Raw genomic sequence first — 21,474 nt, forward strand, 5'->3', positions numbered from 1 at the left:
CCCACCACAACGCCTGGCTATTTTTTGGTTGTAGTTGTCATTGCTGTTTGGCAGCTCCAGTTTGGATTCCAACCCATCAGCTCTGGTGTATAGTGTCTGGTGCCCTAATTGCTGAGCTACAGGCACTGAGCCAACACAGGTGTATATTTAACTCCAAACTCATCAAGTTGTAGACATTAGGCTTAGTGTCTGTAGCTCAGTGGTTAGGAGCTAGTGGGTTCGAACCTGGCCCGGCCTGCTAAACAACAATGACGACAACAACAACAACAAAAAAAATAGCTGGGCATTGTAGTGGGTGCCTGTAGTCCCAGCTAGTTGGGAGGCTGAGGCAAGAGAATCACTTAAGTTCAAGAGTTTGAGGTTGCCGTGAGCTGGGACACCACGGCACTCCACTGAGGGTGACATAGTGAGACTCTGTCTCAAAAAAAAAAAAAAAAGTTGTAGACATTAAATCTGTACAGCTTTTTGTATGTCAATTATACCTCAATAAACTGGTTTTAAAGAAAAGAATAGAAGGGAATCCCAACCAATAAGCAGGTGGGAGAGGAAATGAGTGGCTCATCCTTTCTCTGATACCTTTCCTTTTGCTCCCCTCTGCACCTGCCTCAACTGGAGGCTCTACATTTCCCCCTGGATCATTTTATCATCACATTAGGGAATTATGCGTACAGATGTTAAGTCTGATCTGCTTTGAAACATACTGTCCTGGCTGTGATGAGTGTGACTTTTGCATGCCTTATCTTTGCCTACTAAGAGAGACTTATCATTGTGTTGCAAATTTTATCCATGTTGATGCATGTGACTATAGTTCATTCATTTTCACTGCTATAGCATATTCCATTGTATACGGCACAGTTTCTTTATCCATTCTACTAGAAGTGGGTTGTCTCTACTTTGGAGATAATAAGAGCAGTGCTGCTGAAGCTTTCTTGTACATGTCTTCTAGTGCATGTGTGCAAGGGTTTCTCCAGGGCATATTTTTCAGTCCACAGGTCATAACCTTATTTCAGTATGTTGTCATAAGCATTTAAAAATTTTGAAATATAGAATAGGAAGTATTAACATACAATAGATCCTTAACAATAGTCATATTCGATATTAAGTTTGTTATGCTTTATACTTATCAAATCTAGTCAGGAATTGCTTCCTGAAATGTTTGACTCAGTTATTTATATACTCACACATGCGTATGTATACTGGCTCATGACACAAAAAGAATTTCATACTATGAGTCTTGGCCAAAACATACTTGTAAATCATTGCTCTGGGATATATAGCGGCTAGGGGATAGGACATATGGCTGTTACATTTTACCAGGTAATACTAAGTTGTTTGCCAAGGTGATTGTTTCAGTTTGCACTTTCACTGGTAGTTCCTATTATTCCACATCATTGTTGACACTTCCTATTGTCAGTCAGACTTCTATTTTTTGTCAATCTGATGGGTATAAGATGATATCATGTTGTGGCTTTAATTTGCGTTTCTCTGATCTGAGTGGGTCTCTCTCCATTCTTTGCAGCTGATCTGAACAACATTAAGTTCTCAGCTTATCGCACTGCCATGAAGCTCCGCAGAGTCCAGAAGGCCCTGCGCTGTACGTCTCCTGTCATACTTCCCTATGGCTTTCACTCTCTTACTTCTGTTCCTCATCTGTCTGCTGTTTCCCACTTTCATCCCACCTTGGCCAGGGTTGTTGATTGGCATGGTAGAAACTCTCCAAAGGCTGGCATATGCTGCCTGTGAACACCTGCTCTTTTCAGGGCCCTTCCATTCTCCCTAAGCCCCAGATATGTTTCCAAACTAACCCTACAGTTATCCTCCACCTGCCCCTTTTCCCCTAACCAACATGGATAATCAAGCAAGTTCCTTGAGGAAGTATCCCAGCCCATGATTTGCCATCTTGGGGTTACTGGATGTAGCAACAGAACATTTAAAGAAAATTCCAGTGGTTAGGGAACAGTATGGCTGCAGATATTATATGCCTTCTGGCCTTTCTCGTGAACACTATTTATTCAAGCTTCCTGGCTCAAGCACATCTGGCTAGGCTCAAGCACATCCAGCATTGGAGGTAACTAAACTGTCCTTCTGATATATATCACATTTCCCCAGCCATACCTAAGCCTTCATAGCTGGTGTCTAGCTTCTCAGAACAAGGCTCATGGACAAACCGATTTGCAGTTGAAACTTAGGTAAAGACAGAGAAACTTAAAATGAGATTTGATTCCCTTAGGAGTTTATATGATATAAGGGATGAATTTACTCACATCACAACATCTTTTAAAAACAGATGTCAAAGAACATAGGGCTATAAGAATAGGTTGGGTTAATTTGAAGCACCTTTTGCTGCCTCCCACCTTCCTTGGGATGAGGGTCTTGGTAAAGGAGAAGCTGTAACATACTTGCAAATGGTTGTTCCGGAGACTGAGTCAAATTTGGTGATGCTGGTTGTATTACCTTGGTATCTAATCCTGGGAGTTCTACTTCTGGCTATGTTTTTTTTCTTCTCTATTCTCCTTCCCAGTGGACCTGGTAACTTTAACCACAGCCCTGGAGGTCTTCAACGAGCATGATCTGCAAGCCAGTGAGCACGTGATGGATGTGGTGGAGGTCATCCACTGCCTGACCGCCTTATATGAGCGGCTTGAGGAGGAAAGAGGCATCCTGGTCAATGTGCCACTCTGTGTGGACATGACCCTCAACTGGCTCCTCAATGTTTTTGATAGGTAAGGCCTTTTAACTCTGGAAGCCTCCAGGATAAAAGTCAATGGGATGGGCTCAGCGCCTATAGCTCAAGCGGTTAAGGTGCCAGCCACATAGACCAGAGCTGGAGGGTTCAAATCCAGCCCAGGCCCGCCAAACAACAATGATGGCTGCAACCAAAAAATAGCCAGGCATTGTGGGGCACCTGTAGTTCCAGCTACTTGGGAGGCAGAGGCAGGAGAATCGCTTGAACCCAGGAGTTGGAGGTTGCTGTGAGCTGTGATGCCACAGCACTCTACCCAGGGCGACAGCTTGAGGCTCTGTCTCAAAAGAATAAAAAAGTCAATGGGATGTCTTGAGTGGGAATGGTGGAAAGAGGTTGCTGCCATGGGGGACTTGGACCCAGCTCAGCTTGGGGCATGGTTGGCACAGGGATGGGCTGGGATCAACTCTGTAATGGAAGTGACTGCCAAAATGTTAACCCTTTATATATATTCATATTCTAAGTCTCTTCTTTTAAACCTAGTGGTCGCAGCGGAAAGATGCGGGCATTGTCCTTTAAGACTGGCATTGCATGCCTGTGTGGCACAGAAGTGAAGGAAAAACTTCAGTGTGAGTACAACCCCAAAGTCTAAAGTGGTGTTGAGTGGAGGTAGAGGTCTTGTAGGGAGAAAGAAGAGGGTAAGATAAGCCAGTGGTAGGTCTTATGACTCAGTAGGGGGCTGGTTGGGCTACCTTGTGACACTGTTTGGTCCAGGCTATTGCAAAGAACACATGATAGCCAAAAGCTAGCGACACTGGAATGACTGCTAATGTCATTCCAAGGGGCTTGGTTTCTTCTGATCTGATGTAAGTACTTAGCCAGGATCGACATTGGTGTCCTGGGGTACCCAGAGCCCTGACTTTCTAGTGTATTTCCCTGAAGCATTCCAGGCTTAGCCTTCCCCCAGTCTGAAGCTATGTCACACATTCCCCTAGAGACTTTTTGTGTCATTACATGGGCAGTGTGCAATAATCCCTGTTATCTGGAAGGTGGACAGTATATACTTCTGTAGTTTTTCACCTCTCTGGTTTATAGTACCTTTGCTTTCCCCTCTATCCTCCATCTTGTGTTCAGCATTTTGAATGTTTCAGCAGCAGCATCATTAGTTGTTGAGTCCTAACATGTATAGACCACTTTGCTAAATGGGGTGAATGTTAGGTTAAATTAGACACAGTCCCTGCTTCAAGTGGTTTATAGTTCAGAGGAGGAGACAGAAGTACACAGGAAGCATTGTTCGGAAAGTACCAATGAGAATAATCCAAAATGGCAAAGGATATATGCTATATCAGATCACAGAGGAGAGACAGATGATGGTGGTCTGGGGAAACTTTACAGAGAAGGGAACTTTCCCAAGCTTATTCATGGCTGTGATATTATTTATTTCTCCCAACATTCCTTTGAGATGAGATGAATAGCGCTTTGAATTAGCTCTTTTTGGATTATCCAATGCCAGTGTTTCCTTCCATTTATGTGAACAGTTGAAAGATGACTGAATTGTCAGACCATATGAGCTATAGGAGAGGGTACAGCAGCTCAACCGTGACTCATGTTCAGGCACCCTGAGCCCACACCCCCTCATCTTGCTTCTCGAGGAATCTTTTTTCCCACAAGTGTCATATCTGCGTCTGGCGCTGCTCTTACACACAGCTCTCTGTCTCTCTGTTTTCTCTCTCCCTCTCTTCCTGATGCTCTCTTTTTGTCTCTGTCTTTTTTTCTCTCTGAACAAAAAGAATGCTCTTTCTAAAACTCCTGGGCTCCTAGAGGGTCAGGGATGGATCTCCAAGTATTCTAGGTTCAAAAGACATTAACTCAGTCTGTGTGCTCTTTCCCTGTCTGTTCTGCCCTTTCTCCTCATGCCATTTTCTGGCCATTCCTGCACTGGGGTGGCCATTCTTGATGGTGGGGCCAGCAGACCTCTTCAGTCAAGTGGCCAACTCAGGCAGCCAGTGTGACCAGCGCCACCTTGGTGTCCTGCTTCATGAGGCTATTCAGGTGCCCCGTCAGCTGGGTGAAGTAGCAGCCTTTGGGGGCAGCAACGTGGAGCCCAGTGTTCGTAGTTGCTTCCGTTTTGTGAGTATGGAACTGAGGAGGGAAGGAAGGAGAGAAGGGGAGACAGGAGGGATGGAAGGAGGACTAAGTGCTAAGCTTTTGATCTGAAGTACTGAGATGTAAGGGAGTTTGTTGGGACAGGACAAAAGGGCAGAAGGTTCTCTAGGTTCTAGGGTCAGAGTCCTATTGGGGAGAGTGGCAGCTCAGCAAGGGCGGGACAGAAAAATAGGCCAACCCAGGCCCTGCTGGTTCCCCTGCTCCTCTGAGGGCTGTCATTCTACAGACAAGACACTTGGGCATCAATCATTCCCATTGGGCTTCTTGTTTTCCTAGAGCACTGGGAAGCCAGTCATTGAAGCTTCCCAGTTCCTGGAGTGGGTCAACTTGGAGCCCCAGTCCATGGTGTGGCTGGCTGTTTTGCATCGGGTCACCATTGCTGAGCAAGTGAAGCATCAGACTAAGTGCTCTATCTGTAGGCAGTGCCCCATCAAGGGATTCAGGTAAGGAAAACAATACCTGTTAGGTTGAAAATAAATGTGTCATGTGACATACAAATCAGATATTACAAAACAATGCATGACATACTTATTATATAATTACAGTTAATCTATTATGTGTTATATGTTGTTGTAATCCTTTCATCGAAGGATGTTTAATTTTTTTAAAAAATGGCAATGAAGTTTTTTTATTTTAGTTGTATTATGAAGTGTTACAGACCTACAGAAAACGTATAGAGGACACTATAAAGATCGCTATGTACCAAATAGTGTGCTGCAAATGTTTCAAAACCTACTCTCAAGGTACCCCCTTAATATTTTGGAAAACAAAAAAAACACAAAAATACAGTATGTCAAATACTCCCTTTTCTTTGGCATATAATAAAAGCAATGTAGAGAAAAAAAATCCATACTGTTTAGAAAGAAAAAAGGAAATCTGATTTGTAATATTTGCTAGTTTCTGTGACATAAACTCCCACTGTGGCTAATGTCAGGCTACCTACAGTAAGTCTCTGAGCAGAGTCGAGAGGAAATGCTCAGTTGTACATCATTTATAGTATTATATTTCCACCATGCACATACAGTTGATGTAAATAACCTCAAGAGGCCAGGCACGATGGCTCACTCCTGTAATCCCAGCACTTCGGGAGGCTAAGGCCAGAGAATCACGTGAGCACAGGGATTGGAAGTTGCAGTGAGCTATGATCATAACACTGCACTGCTGCTTGGGTGACAGAGTGAGACCCTGTCTCAAAATTAGATTGATAGATATATAGATAGATAGATAACCCCAAGAGCACAGATAATAGTAAAGTAATTAGGAAGTGATGAGTTTTGAGTATTTTTTTCCTTTTTTTAAATTTCAGATTAATATGAGGGTACTGACGATCAGGTTATATATATATATATATTTTTTTTTTTTTTTTGAGACAGAGTTTTACTTTGTCGCTCTCGGTAGAGTGAAGTGACATCACAGCTCACAGCAATCTCCAACTCTTGGGCTTAAGTGATTCTTTTGCTTCAGCCTCCCGAGTAGCTGGGACCACAGGCGCCCACTACAACGCCCAGCTTTTTTTGTTGTTGTTGCAGTTGTCATTGCTGTTTTAGCTGGCTGGGGCTGGGTACGAGCCCACCACCCTCGGTATATGGGGCCGGCGCCCTACTCACTGAGCCATAGGTGCCTCCCATGATTAGGTTATATTGTTTGCATTTATTAGGTAAAGTCCAAGTTGTAGTTGTGCCCCTCACTTAAAAGTTGCCTTGTACCATGACATTGTGCCTGTTAGGTGAGAACACACCGAGTATTTCTTACCTTTTTAAAAATCATTTATTTAATTGTGAGTTTATGTAGTTTAATTTTTAGTAATGGCTGTATTTAACAACCAGCTTAGAAAACCCCTGAAATTTTAAGCCAACCCTTGTGAGCTGGTATGACTTGGCCTCAGCATACCACAGTATATACCCACAAAAAAGCTTACAGAAATAAAATATTATTGTGATACATTTGAGGTTTCTGTTACTTCCCCTCTTTCCACCAACAAAGGTAACCATTATCCTAAATTTGGCTTTAATCATAAAATGCTCAACTTTTTGACTTTTTAAACCGCTAACACTCAACTCTTTCTTTCTTTTTTTTTTTTTTTTTTTTGGCCGAAGCCAGGTTTGACTCCACCACCGGTATATGGGGCTGGCGCCCTACTCCTTTGAGCCACAGGCACCACCCCTACTCAACTCTTTCTTACAACCACTCTGCTTTTTATAAAATGTGGAATGTGGGCAGCACTTGTGGCTCCGTGAGTAGGGCGCCTGCCCTATATACTGAGGGTGGTGGGTCCAAACCCAGCCCCGGCCAAACTGCAACAACAACAACAAAATAGCCGGGCATTGTGGCAGGCACCTGTTGTCCAACTACTCGGGAGGCTGAGGCAAGAGAATTGCCTAAGCCAAAGAGCTGGAGGTTGCTGTGAGCTGTGACACTACAGCACTCTACTGAGGGTGACAAAGTGAGACTCTGTCTCTAAAATAAAAAAATGTGGAATGTAATTTGCCCAAGTTCAGACAGCTAGTTAGTGGTAGAACCCGTCTCTAAAAATAGCTGGGCATTGTGGCAGGCACCTGTAGTCCCAGCTACTCAGGAGGCTGAAGCAAGAGGATCACTTGAGCCCAAGAGTTTGAGGTTGCTGTGAGCTAGGACGCCACAGCTCTTTACTGAGGGTGACATAGTGAAACTCTGTCTCAAAAAAAAGAAAGAAAGAAATAACTTCTGGCCAACTTATATGAGGCTTGTAGAATAAACTGACTTTGTCCTTAAAGTGTAACTTCCAAGGTAGGTAGTGATACCTGGGAGCCTAGACTTGATATAATGAGATCTTTACTTTTGCTCCTCCCCACCACCTTTAAACAAAGATGGTAAGATAATGCTATTTCCCATGCTTCCTCAGAACCTGGGCTTGTGATTTCATGGTGATTTATGATCTGTAGAATAAGGCCGTTTATCTACTGAGGACTCAGCCACTGCTATGTATAGGACATTGGGCATGTTATGGCTCCATGCCTCACTCCCTTCTAATGTGTGTGTATATTTTGATGTTTGGGGAACAGTGGGGAGGTATGGTAGCACACTGGATTCTCTTCCCTACCATGTCTCCTCTCTCCAAGGTACCGGAGTCTGAAACAATTTAATGTCGACATCTGCCAGACCTGCTTCTTAACAGGCAGGGCTAGCAAAGGCAACAAGCTGTACTACCCCATCATGGAGTATTACACACCGGTATGGAGGCCCGGGCTAGGTGGAGGGGTGGGCAACTCTCAGATACTAGACCTACATCTACTTTGTCCAGCATTGGCTCAATGTATTCGGCTGTCCTATGGGGAACGTTCTCCAAACAGCCCTGGTGATTCACTGGTATAAGGGATTCTTCTAGCATAGCTGCTGCCTCACTACCGACAGGGATTGGATGCAGCTGGCCTAGGACAGTCTCAGCTCTTTAAAGCGCACTCACTATTTTACTGCAGATTAAAGTCTCAGGAAAAAAACACAGAGGGCAAGACAGTTCCAGGTGACTCACCTTCCATTGCTCACTTGAGTTTTTCTTGCCTAGGTTCCTGTACTGCTCCTCTACTGGGTTACTTGGTCTTTTCCAATTACTTTGTCAATGTTTTCATCCCTTCTACTCAATACCAAACTTCATGCTCAAATCAATCCCTTGTGGGTAAAAAGTATGTTCTTTAATGGGCCCCAAACTCCAGTTGGTTTTCCCTGGCAGCCATGCCCTTCGTAGACCAGGGCATCAGCATCCCACGATCAGCATCCCTGAACTGCAGCTACAGATTTGCTCCTGTGCTGTGTTCAAGACCCAGAGCTGTATGCCTAGCTTCCTGAGCTGTCTCTGCTCCCTACATGTCTCTATCCCTTTCTGTCCCCACATATTCTCCCAAAGCCCCAAGAATATTCCCAGCTTTTCCCTTCACTCTTTCCTCCACCTTCCATCACATATTTTAGCCCATTTTCCCATAATCCATCTTTCCAAGACGTCACCTCTTCAAATTCTTTTGTCACAGAATTATGTGACCTAGTGGGAACAGGGACAATGCCCTTTACTTTTCATTTATTATCATGTTAGGGAAAATATAAGAAGAGTTATATATGGAAAAGTGGCTGGAGGTAGTTGACTGATAACCTTATACCTCCTGTTTATCCTCTATATCCTTAGAAGTTACAGAAAAGCTATTTTACAAATTTAACAAGCATGGGGCAGTGCCTGTGGCTCAGTGCGTAAGGCGCTGGCCCCATATACCGAGGGTGGCGGGTTTGAACCCGGCCCTGGCCAAACTGCAACAAAAAAATAGCCAGGCATTGTGGTGGGCGCTTGTAGTCCCAGCTACTCGGGAGCTAATCGCCTAAGCCCTTTGTCTACCAAGGGTGACAAAATGAGACTCTGTCTCTAAAAAAAAATAAAATAAAATAACAAACATTGTAAAAGAATCAGATTGTAAAGAAGTTTTTAAAGTATAGAAGAAAAGTTCCCCTCCTCACCCTGTTCCACACCTGTCCAGTTACTTCTCAGAGGCAACCAGTGTTCACATTTTGGCACATAGCCTTCCACATCTTTATCAAGCAGCAGGTGTGGTAGGCATGAGCAAGGGTGGATTCCTTGTCATGCTTCTGCACTAGGGGAGGAGCCACACCTGCATCTGGAAGCCATTAGGGTGAGTCCTTCTGCTCTGTCTCTCTCCCTCCCCACCAGACCACATCCAGTGAGAACATGAGGGATTTTGCCACAACCTTAAAGAACAAATTTCGTTCAAAGCATTATTTCAGCAAGCACCCTCAGCGAGGTTATCTGCCTGTGCAATCAGTGCTGGAGGCTGATTACAGCGAGATGTGAGTACCAGTGGCTGAGCAGGGGCTGCGGGCAGCCTCACTGAACCTGATTGTGTGTTGTCAAGGGGCTGAGTGCCAGGTGGGCTAGGGGAGTGTTCCAGGGTAAATCCTACTAGTGACTGGGCAGTTCGGCTTGGGCCTGACCTGGATTCTGGCTTGAGGAATAGACTGGCATCCAGCCTGTGTATCCTGTTCTATGAGCTCTTACTCATCTCCATAATGTGTGTGGTGGGGAGGGGAGAAAACAGGCTGCCCAGCTGACCAGCTGCCCGGTCTCTGGTCTTCTGAGTCTTTGCTGCTTTCTTCTAGGCCGGCTTCTTCCCCAATGTTGCCACATGCTGACACACACTCCCGCATTGAGCATTTTGCCAGCAGGTACCACCAGGTTTACGGGAGGTGGAGGTGGGGAGGTGTGGGGTTTGTAGGAAGTTCAAGTGGAAGGGGTTTTGAGTTGCAGCAAGGAGAATGGAATCAGGGCCAGGAGATGTGCATAGTAGAGTATTCAGCAGCCAATGAGCTCTAACACTTAGGGGTAGTTAAGGCAGCTTCCAAAGCCAATGGTCCTGTTGTGGGATAAGAATCCCTGTGGTGAAAGCACCCACACACACACACTTCCTGTTTTCCCTCCTGTTTCTGCTCTTTCTTCTTAGGCTTGCTGAGATGGAAAGTCAAAATTGTTCCTTTTTTAATGACAGCCTTTCCCCAGATGACAGCATGTAAGTTTCCACAGCTGCTTATTTTCCAGAAATAGCTCTCCTTGGGATCCATCTGCCACCATTTAGGATGGATGCATTCTCCAGGGCATGGGAAGCATGCAGGGTGGTTAGGGTCCTTGGCTCCCAGCTTTCCTTCCTGTTTTCTGGACAAAGTATTTAATAAAAAAAGCCATTTTCCCTCTTTCAATCAACTGAGGTAGAGAATGAATGATGTACTAATCTCCCTACTATCTGCCCAGGTGTCTTCCTGTTGCAATGTTATATCCTTTACACCAACCCCAGAAGACATCAGGGACCTAACTAAAATATAGCCAAAGGGATTCCCTGCATGTCTGGGAAGGTCCCCCTCTTGCTCAGAGGGCCTAGGTCACAGGGGTCCTCAAACTACGGCCCGCGGGCCACATGAGGTGGTGTGATTGTATTTGTTCCCATTTTGTTTTTTTTACTTCAAAATAAGATATGTGCAGTGTGCATAGGAATTTGTTCATAGTTTGTTTGTTTTTTTAACTATAGTCTGGCCCTCCAATGGTCTGAGAGACAGTGAACTGGCCCCCTGTTTAAAAAGTTTGAGGACCCCTGGTAGGAACTGCTGGCTACATGGATCAATCTGGTCCTGACTGGGACTCAGATCCCTCTGGGGGACGAGGAAACAAAGAAGGGCAGACTGGTGAAATAGCACAGAAACGGAGGTCATTTTCTCATTGTTGCCCAGGGAGTTAATAAGCAGAATCCAGAAACCCCAGCATCCCGAAAACACAATCTCCTGGTGACCCCAACCACAGCCTCTGCCATCTTTGAACATTTTCATCCCTCTCAGGCCTGAATATATGGCCTTCCCTCTTGACGTGACTTAGAAGTAAATCCTCCAGCATGCATCTCCTGGGGCCCAGGCTTGGAGCCGAGAACCCATATCCAGATCTGTTTTTCTGTTCAACACATGACTACCTCCTTTCTTCTCCCCAAACCCATGCAGAGATGAGGACCAGTACCTGCTGCGGCACTCCAGCCCCATCACAGACCGGGAGCTGGCCTTTGGGCAGCAGGCTCCATGCAGCGTGGCCACAGAAAGCAAGGGGGACCTAGAGAAGATCTTGGCCCACTTGGAAGATGAGAACCGGTGGGTGTGATGATGGTACAAATCTCTGTGGGTTCTCAAGGCAGACAGCTTGTATTTAAGTCCTGGCACTTCTGTATCCTAACTGTGTGAATTATTTTCTGTGATCCTCTATTTCCTCGTCTTTAAAATAGTGATGATGCACCTGTAATCCTAGCACTCTGGGAGGCGAAGATGGGTGGATTGCCTGAGCTCACACATTCAAGACCAGCCTGAGCAAAAGCGAGACCCCCATCTCTACTAAAAATTGAAAATCTGAGGCAAGAGGATCATTTAAGCCCGCGAGTTGGAGGTTGCTGTGGGCTATGACACCACGGCACTCTATTCAGGGTGACAGCTTGAGACTCTGTCTCAAAAAATAAAAAAAAAATAAATAAAAAGATAAAATAGGGATGATGATAATTGAACCTACTTCCTAGGGTCACTTGTGAAAACTAAATGAGATCAGGCATATAATGTATTATTTCAGTGCCTGGCTTATAATAAGGGCTCAATAAATGTTAGCTATTATAAGAATTGTTTGGATCTTTTAAATTAAATCCCTATTTTTCCACATTAGATGAAAGTAGAGAGAATAACAGCACAGAGAATATAGAAGAGAATAAGACATGTCCCTGCCCTCAGAGAACTTTTACTGTTAGAAGTGGAAAGAGATCGGGCAGTGCCTGTGGCTCAAAGGAGTAGGACACCGGCCCCATATGCTGGAGGTGGCAGGTTCAAACTCAGCCCCAGCCAAAAAAAAACTGCAAAAAAAAAAAAAAAAGTGGAAAGAGATGCTTATCATCTAGTGGAAATATCCCAGAGGACCATGACATTACACAGAGCATCTCAGGACTTGAAGAAGGAGGGTGAAGATTACAGGGATGTCATGAATCTCCATAAAGTAGGAATGGTAGCAGGGTGGCACCTGTGGCTCAGTGGATAGGACACCGGGCCCATATACAGAGGGTGGCAGGTTCGAACCTGGCCCTGGCCAAACTGCAACAACAACAACAATAAATAGCCAGGCGTTGTGGTGGGCACTTGTAGTCCCAGCTATTCGGGAGGCTAAGGCAAGAGAATCTCCTAAGCCCAGGAGTTGGAGGTTGCTGTGAGCTGTGATGCGCCACGGTACTCTACCGAGAGTAATAAAATGAGATTCTGTCTCTAAAAAAGAAAAAAAAAAAAGTGTGGAGGGCAGACCAGGGCCAGCCTATGACCAGTCCAGGACAAGATAGATGCAGATGCAAACTAGGCTCTTAGAAACTAAGGCATTGTTAACCATTGTGATGAAAATGTGTCAAATGGTCTATGAAGCGAGTGTATGATGCCCCATGATCACATCAATGTATACAGTTATGATTTAATAAAAAAAAAGAAACTATTACAGCAGCATGACATTCAAGCACAGAATTAGTGACCTCATGTCATTGAAAATGGACCAGTTGGAATGTTGTTGGCCTTTTGTGTCGAATTGTGCATGACATGAACTGTGTGCTAGTCATGTGCATGAGGATCACATATTGGTCCACAAAGGAGTGAAGAAAACCCTGGTTTTTCACTATGAATATTTTGAGAAACACAGCCTTAGAGCAGCAGTGGGCAGGCCCTGGGACACATTGGGCAACTCTGTTCTGTTGAAGAAGAAAGTGATATCCCCTGAGGTAGTCCATCTCTTTGGAATCTATTTCCTTAATGACCCAAAATGGATGTTCAAAGTGGCCCAAAGAGAAGGGTTATAGAGAAAACACACAAGGCAGGTGGTCTCTTGTTTATGTTACATCTTTCCCTGGGATCTAAAACTCTAAAAATGGACTAGGTGAGTCAGTAGCCCTAAGGCCCCATTTATTTGCAGACTGTGTTTCTGCCTGAGTTTAAGGTCAGAATTAATCCCCACAGCAGCGCATCAAAGCCCTAAGACATTTCTTATGTGAAATGTCAGCTCTCCCTGCTCTGAGGTCTCAGGATGGCAGAGTAAATGACATATGTGCTGGACAGGAAGTAGATATAGCCACTCAAGCAAGAGTGTGCTGGGGATGGCGTGGGGTGAGAGAGTACACCTAGGCCCAGGAGGACATCTGGTACCTGGACAATCAGCACCCTGTTGGGCTCATACAGGCCTTGGCTTCTCTGTCCTTGGTAGGATTCTCCAGGGAGAGCTGAGGCGCCTGAAGTGGCAGCATGAGGAGGCTGCTGAGGCACCTACCCTGGCTGAGGGCTCCACCGAGGTAGCAGCAGACCAGCACAATGAGGAGCTTCTGGCTGAGGCCCGGATCCTTCGGCAGCACAAGAGCCGCCTGGAGACACGCATGCAGATCCTTGAAGACCACAATAAGCAGTTAGAGTCCCAGCTGCAGCGCCTGAGGGAGCTGCTCCTACAGGTGAGGCTGGAGACAGGGAAAGGACCAGGGCAGCCACTAAGGGCAGGGGAAGGCTAGGGAGTTGGGGAGTGCAGTCAAGAGAATGCAGGAAAGAAATCCTTGGCAGTGGCTTTCAGGGGACTTCCTGAAAAGAACTGGGCCTGTAGTTGGGGTAGGCAGGGAAAAAAAAGGGGCTGGTATGGTCACATCACTGACCGACTATCTTCCACCTAGCTTCCATGCCACCCTTATATGTCATTCTCAAGCTACTGCGGGTTCTGGGGCAGAGTAGACTTCTGAGGGCTCATTTCTTCCCAACCCATTGGAATCCAATACTGAAAGAACTAAATTCAAAAATCATCCAAAATGTTGATTTTGCTATTGTGGTATTTACTAGAAAGAAGCAAGTCTGGACATGTTTGGCAAAAGATAACTTTTTGCTTATAGAGGTCTCTTGTTACTTTCTGTCCGTTTCATCTTTGAGAAGTAGTGTGTATACTGTAGTGTAGCTGGAGTCAGATAGCTCTGGGTTTGAATGTGGTTCTGCAAATTAGTTTGAATGTGGTTCTGCAAATTAGTGGCTACAGCGCATTAGGACTGTTACTTTACATCTCTATGCTCCCAGTTTCCTCATCTGTAAAGCAGGGATAATAATAGTACCAACTTCATAAAATTGAGGTGAACATAAAATGAGATAATGAATTCATAGAATTTAGCACAAGACCATGAATATAGTACACACTTCATAAATGGTACTTGTTATTGTCATTATATGTATCAGGCAATACCACCTGTCCCCCGTCCCCTCACCACCTCTTCCCCAGATCCTCCAAGGCATGGACTCTAAGTGGATTCCTGGAGCTTTCTAACCATATGCTATTATGTCATGATCTAAGGATCAGGTATACAACTCTACATTTCTACAGAAAATTGCATTTTAAATAGCTTAATCATAGCTGAAATGACAGCAGAGGACCTTTAGGTGCGATGCCATTCTTATAAAAACTGAGAGCCTTTGATACATGTTGTTGAAGAAGAAAATTAATCAGTAATGGGATATTCAAACGTTTTCTAAAAGAGGATGCCACTGTTTGGGCCATTACCAAAAGCTTCTTAAAGTCCAAGGGCAAAGGGATGTGTATGGAGTTCCTAAGTTCCCTTCTAAGCTCAGGAATCTGTCAAGATAAGGTCAGGAAGGCAAAGCCACTTCAATCATGCCTTACTTCTTGCTAGCCACCCACCGAATCAGATGGAAATGGCTCTGCAGGCTCGTCCCTAGCTTCCTCTCCACAGCAGTCAGAAGGCAGTCACCCTCGGGAGAAGGGAGAGACTACCCCAGACACAGAGGCTGCAGGTGAGTTTCCTTGGCTCTTTTCAGCTCCTTCTTGTGTGGCTTTGTCCTGCCCAAGGTTTTGCTAGTGCTGCCATGGGTTTCCCATGGCTTTGAGCTTAGAGTCAGATGATCAGTTTATTGACTGATTCATTCATATGCTTATTCTACAAATGTATATCAAGCACCCTCATGTACTAGGCATTGTGCTGGGAAGACATAAGCACTGCTGGTGGGTCTGCCCTTCAGCTGGTAGTATCCTACCTGGCCCCTAGGCCTCATAAAGGAGTCTCTAGTTCTCTTCCCAATCTCTTTTCCAACTCAGATGATGTGGGATCAAAGAGCCAGGATGTCAGCCTGTGCTTGGAGGACATCATGGAGAAGCTCCGCCATGCCTTCCCCAGTGTGCGAAGTTCTGATGTGACGGCCAACACCCTGCTGGCCTCTTGATGAGCGAGATCCCCATCCTATAGTCCATAGTCCTCTCCTGGTTCTGGTCAAAGCCTTCCCTCAGACTTCACCCAACCTTTTTGTCCCCACTGGCCCCATGTTCCTCAAGCAGAGTTATTTGGGCTCTGGGCAGCAGCAGGGATCTGGTGGTATGTGAGGGGTATGTGTTTGGGAGGGGGGTGGTGGGGGAAGGGGAGGCATGATTCCTCTAACTCTAAAATGTTCCCTTTAATCCTCAAGTTTGAGACCACTCCTTTAAGTACGCTTCTTTTACAACCCAGGCAAACAGCACTTAGCCATTCAGATGGAGAGCAGAGAAGCTCTCTTGCCGAGCTAAGTAGTGCCATTGGCCCCTTTACCTTCTCCATGGAATTACGGAGAGGGAGATGCCTAATGGCCCCAGGATTCCAGCATTATGAATCCACAGGCATTAGCCCTACTCTCTGGGCCAACTCAGGGAGGCAAAAGGGTATCCCTGAGACACCCCACTCCAGAGTCAGCCCGGAAAAAGTCTGGGCAGTATGGTCCTATTACTTCAGCTCCAGGGCAGATCTTTAGCCATCCAATGTTACCTAGATGTTTCCTCCTTGAATATCTTTAATCCTTCTGCCTCACTACCTGGTAGACCTTTCTCAATGGGCAATAGTTCATTTTGGTTCCTTCTCCCACCTTATATTTAGAAACATTAAAGAAATTCTTATACGGCTTTAGATTTTTTGCCCCTACCCCAATCCTCCTATTTCCTGAAGGCCTCGGCATCCTCAGAGACCTGCTGCATTGCTCTGGAAACACAGCTGCAGCCACCTTTTGTTCCTCTGAGTTTGCCCTTACAGATCCCCCGATGAGTGGCAGCTTGCTCAGGCGTTTTTTTTTTTTTTTTTTGTTTGTTTGTTTTTTGAGACAGAGTTTCACTTTGTTGCCCTCTGTAGAGTGCTATACTGTCACCGCTCACAGCAACCTTCAGCTCTTGGGCTTAGGCGATTCTCTTGCCTCAGCCTCCCGAGTAGCTGGGACTACAGGTGCCCGCCACAATGCCTGGCTATTTTTTTGTTGTTGTTGCGGTTTGGCCGGGGCCAGGTTCAAACCCGCCACCCTTGGTATATGGGGCCAGGGCCCTACTCACTGAGCCCCAGGCGCCGCCCCAGTGGAGGTTCTTGTTCTCCTTAGGTTAGGAAGGAGAAGCTACCCTCTAGCCTGAAGGAGTAGGACTCCCTATCACTTTTTCAGGCTGCGACCCTTCTAGATCTTAGGCTTAATCGGGTGAGGTGGCTAATTGCCCCCAGATAATCATAAGTCATTTGCAACAGACCACCTTAAGTAGTAGCCCCTCCCTAGGGGCCACTGACCATGAATCAGAAAGAGGGTCACTTTCCACCCAGACAACAGCAAGGCCTTCCTGTGCATAAAACTGTTCTTTCTAACTGTGGAAAATGAACCCAATCCTCACACTGAACTAATTCTTCCTAGGCAACATATACTATCATCCCTTTACCTAAAAACTATTCAGAACAGGTAATGGGGGATGAGAGAGTGGGCTTTGAATAGATTCAGAGCCCACTTAGGCAGCTTTCTACCAAGAGGAGCTTTATAACCTGGAGCTCTACAGTCAACTTAGTTTGCCTAAGTTTATATACATACATATCTATTCTACATATCTACTGTACATCAGCGCTCTCCTGGCCTCACTCACATATTAAATTCTAATACCTCTTGAAGAATTAATGTTCTGCCTTGCTCTTTGTTAGTCCCAGCCTCTTGTTGGAAAGATAGATGCATACTGGCTGCTCCTTTAGGATGTCTCTCTCCATTGATGTTTGGGGTGGGCTGACCTCAAGACCAAAGCAGCAGAAGTCTGTGGCCACAGAGGGAAGAGTCACTTTGTTCTCTTCACTCATTCCAAATCTTTTCCCCTTGAGACCTGGGCCTTAGATGAATTTTCCTGGGTTCCCTTAAACAATGATTCAGGTGCCAAAATAGAGCAAATGCAAGCTCTGCCCACCCCATGCAGAGACAGAAGTAACAAATATGCCGTTATTAGCTTCTTCCAGGCTAAGACACAGAGTACATTCTTAGGACCCTTCCAGTTTAAGATCTGGCTCAAGGCTTTTTAAAGAAATCTCCACCAACATCAGGGGAGAGTGAAACAGTTTGGGTGTTGTGTTATAATCAAGCCATGAGTTAGCCAGTGGGTCGAACTACTGGGAACCTAGATTGATCTGCTGCTGGGGAGGTAGAACAGTGGCTTGGGTCCGGAGGTTTAGGGTTGCCTCCTCCCCCTACTCTAAGCCACAGGTCTGGGATGTCAGACTTCATATCGCAACATCTACTCTAGTGTTCATGAGGTCTCTGAGTGGGATAACTGGGTATCTGGATAGATGGTGAGCAAGTGGTAAGTAGGTATCAGTCAACATGAGGGCCTAAATTGTAAGTAGGAATGTGGGACAGAGGGCTCAGGGACTTTGAGGCATATGCCTATGTGAGCCTTAGGAAGGCAGATATTATGGAACCCTCTCTTACCAGAAAAGCCCTGGCAAGTCCTGTTACCCCCACCCCACCTAAGAGCTCTTGGGCTGCTGAGAACCTGTGGCAATTGCCGTGGTCCAGGCATGGTAGATCTCGTTATGTAGTATCCGTGTTGTAGGTGGACTGAAGCAGCAGGTCAAGAGTTGAATTCTCACTAAGGGAGTCACTGATACTTTGTGATTCTGTGTTTACCTTAATGACCTGATGTGAGTGTATCACTCAGGGGTCCAGTGACAGTTACTGAAGCATGTATGGGCAGCGTGCCCACAGTGAAGTAAACGGATCCTTGGGCACTGTGAATCTGGATTGGGGTTGGGTTTACTGAATATATTTACTGTATATTTTTAGGCATCTGTTGTGTATCATGTTACCTGAAAGCATTGTGCTTGGTGCTGTGTAGTTCTGGCCCTGCACTGGAAGAGTGATGAAGGGAGTTGCTCAGTTGGTAGCCTAAGGGAAACCTATGACTATAGAATTAGCATCAGTGATAAGGAATGTGTTTGCTGAGGTTGTTGTCAAATAGTATCAGGGAACAGTTAGGACTGACAGGCAATTTATTCTCAACAGAATTTGATAAAGGCTAAAAGAGGATAGCTTTGCTTCCACCTAAAGCAGAGTGGATTCACATTGATTGGGGATTGTTAGGGAAGGTTGACTGGCTGGAGCACACTGGGCTGGGATATGGTTTCCTAGGGGAACCCCCCAAGAGGTCATATGCCGTTCCCTCCACTTTGGAAAGGCTAGAATCAAAGGCTCTCAAGTACCTATTTTCTTCAAGGCCCAAAGCTGAGAAATACTTCCCTACAGAGAAGCCTGTTTTAGTTTCTGGTGCTCCAGGAACTGGGCTAGCAAGTCACAGTAATGATAAACCCTAAGGCCAGGAAGAGGCCAATTCTGGGAGATGTTTTCCCTCCAGAATCATTTTAAGGAATGCCCGTGCTGCCAGGGGTGTGTTTGGAGTTTGGGCTCCATATCCAGTGTAGGGCTAGAACATTCTTTGAACTCACGTTCTCAATGGCAGAGTCATAACCTCACCTCTGGGACTATTTCAGGCCAAGGATCCCATCCAGTTTCTCTTGACATAAGGGACAGGGACAGATAACCAAGAAAATAGCTGCCCTTACACAAATGGTTAGTTCTAGGAGAGAAACTGGAGGTCCTGTCCTCGGGCTGTGGAGACATAGCTCCTCAGTTAGGCAGCTCCCGTGGGAACAAAGGAATTCTTCAGCTGTGTCTCACTTTTTTAACACCAATGGCTGTGGGAGAGGGAAAGGCTCAAGGCTCAGCTCCCAGCTTCCATCTCCTCCCACAGCTGCCATATTTGAGAAGGGACCTGCTGAATGTCTTTGCTGTCCCCTGGGCATTATTGAGGCCAGACTGAAGTCTGTTATGCTGTTTGTAAGAACTAGTCAAAAGGATGAGAATTGGGGAAGGGATTCAGGGGAAGTGACAGGGTGGCAGCCAAGTCTAGAAAAGTTTGAGATTAAGAGGCAGGGTTGGAACAAATTGGTTAACTTTGATTGCCACTCACTGTGGTGCTTTTCACCTTTCCCTTGAATTCTGCTTTGAAAAGAATAAATTTGTATTTGTTTACTTTGGTTCCTCTGGTTATACTATCTGACTCTCTTATTTGGGGGGTGGAAAGAGAAGGTGGACCAAGAAGCTTCAGAAGCATTATAAAAAATAAGGCCACCAGGCTCAGTGCCTGTGCACGATGGTTACAGCACCAGCCACATACACTGAGGCTGGCAGGTTTGAACCTGGCCTGGCCCAGCTAAACAACAATGGCAACTGCAACAAAAAAATGGCCAGGCGTTGTGGTAGGTGCCTGTAGTCCGAGCTACTTGGGAGGCCGAGGCAAGAGAATCGCTTAAGCCCAAGAGTTTGAGGTTGCTGTGAGCTGTGATGCCACGGCCCTCTACCGAGGGTGACAAAGTGAAACTCTGTCTCAAAAAAAAAAAAAAACATAAGGCCACCAGATGAGTCTAACATCTATGGGAGAAAAACCAACACCCCCATTGGTCCCATCTGCTGCTTTTACCTGGACTGGTTGCCTCTCAAGCCTCCTACCCTTCCCCAAATTAGCTAATTATCACCTCATGGGATGGAGCTCAGCATAGCAATGGCTTCTAAATTCTATCCTCATCAATCTGAGGAATTTTTCACTAGTCTAAAGCAATGTAAGAAAAATCACGATAAAAGGGCGGCACCTGTGGCTCAGTGGGTATGGCGCCAGCCCCATATACCAAGGGTGGCAGGTTCGAGCCCTGCCCCAGCCAAACTGCAACAACAACAACAACAAAAATATCTGGGCCTTGTGGCAGGCGCCTGTAGTCCAAGCTATTCAGGAGGCTGAGGCAAGAGAATCGCCTAAGCCCAGGAGTTGGAGGTTGCTGTGAGCTGTGTGACACGACGGCACTCTACCTAGGGCGATAAAGTGAGACTCTGTCTCTACAAAAAACAAACAAAAAAAGAAAAATCGGATCGGGACAAAAAAAAAAAAAGAAAATTCAGGACAATGCAGTGGCAGTTTCCATAAAGTTACATTTATTTAATTTAAAATTTTTCCTTTATTCTGAGATTATTTAATTTAAAGATTTTTCCTTTATTCTGAGATTATGGCTATATACATTTTGGGCGTAAAAATGTCCCTGTGAATTGATGGTGATAGTTCTTTTTAAATGCCATTTTCTGGCAAAATAAAATCCTATATGTCCCTCTTCCCTGCCACCATTTTTTCTTTTCTCACCAAACTACAGCAGAACTGTGCAGTAGAAATATAACGCAAGCCACATATGTAATTTTAAATTTTATAGCAACCATATTAAAAAGTAAAACAGGTAGATTAATTTTTTTTTCAGGTAGATTAATTTTAATAATATACTTTTTTTTTTGAGATAGAGTCTGACTTTGTTGCCCTCATTAGAGTGCCAGTGGCGTCATAGCTCACAGCAATCTCAAACTCTTGGGCTCAAGCGATCCTTTTGCTTCAGCCTCCCAAGTAGCTGGGACCACAGGTGCCCGCCACAATGCCCAGCAAACTTTAGAGACAGAGTCTCGCTCTGGCTCAGGCTGGTCTTGAACCTGTGAGCTCAGGCAATCCACCTACCTCAGCCTCCCAGAGTGCTAGGATTGTAGGGGTGAGCAACCGCGCCTGGCCTTAATATACTTTTTAATCAAATATATCCCAAATATTATATTTTCAACATATAATCAGTATAAAATAATTATTAATGAGAGATTTTGTATTCTTTTTAAAAACTAAGTTCTTGGAATTGTTAAGCAAACTAACAAATTCAGCTGGTAATAAAACAAGAAATGTAGATAGC

The 21,474-nt window shown here is 45.3% G+C and overlaps 1 protein-coding gene across 6 annotated transcripts in view; it reads left to right on the forward strand.

The window, feature by feature from the left end:
- The window catches only part of DRP2 (dystrophin related protein 2), a 66,253-nt gene extending 45,220 nt beyond the window's left edge, over window positions 1–21,033 (forward strand). For 4 of the 6 annotated variants that reach the window (XM_053580960.1, XM_053580959.1, XM_053580963.1 and 1 more), the window contains 13 exons: window positions 1,520–1,594; window positions 2,522–2,723; window positions 3,227–3,312; window positions 4,656–4,813; window positions 5,126–5,292; window positions 7,948–8,059; window positions 9,537–9,673; window positions 9,983–10,048; window positions 10,324–10,389; window positions 11,363–11,506; window positions 13,626–13,863; window positions 15,076–15,196; window positions 15,498–21,033. In XM_053580960.1, the coding sequence (XP_053436935.1) occupies window positions 1,520–1,594; window positions 2,522–2,723; window positions 3,227–3,312; window positions 4,656–4,813; window positions 5,126–5,292; window positions 7,948–8,059; window positions 9,537–9,673; window positions 9,983–10,048; window positions 10,324–10,389; window positions 11,363–11,506; window positions 13,626–13,863; window positions 15,076–15,196; window positions 15,498–15,622 (1,697 nt within the window). In that variant the 3' untranslated portion in view covers window positions 15,623–21,033. The remainder of the gene's footprint in view (window positions 1–1,519; window positions 1,595–2,521; window positions 2,724–3,226; window positions 3,313–4,655; window positions 4,814–5,125; window positions 5,293–7,947; window positions 8,060–9,536; window positions 9,674–9,982; window positions 10,049–10,323; window positions 10,390–11,362; window positions 11,507–13,625; window positions 13,864–15,075; window positions 15,197–15,497) is intronic. The other 2 variants (XM_053580961.1, XM_053580962.1) reach the window with 2 other exon arrangements.
- Window positions 21,034–21,474: the final 441 nt, after the last annotated feature.

This window comes from Nycticebus coucang, chromosome X (genome assembly GCF_027406575.1).
Source record: "Nycticebus coucang isolate mNycCou1 chromosome X, mNycCou1.pri, whole genome shotgun sequence".
Classification (NCBI taxonomy): domain Eukaryota; kingdom Metazoa; phylum Chordata; class Mammalia; order Primates; family Lorisidae; genus Nycticebus; species Nycticebus coucang.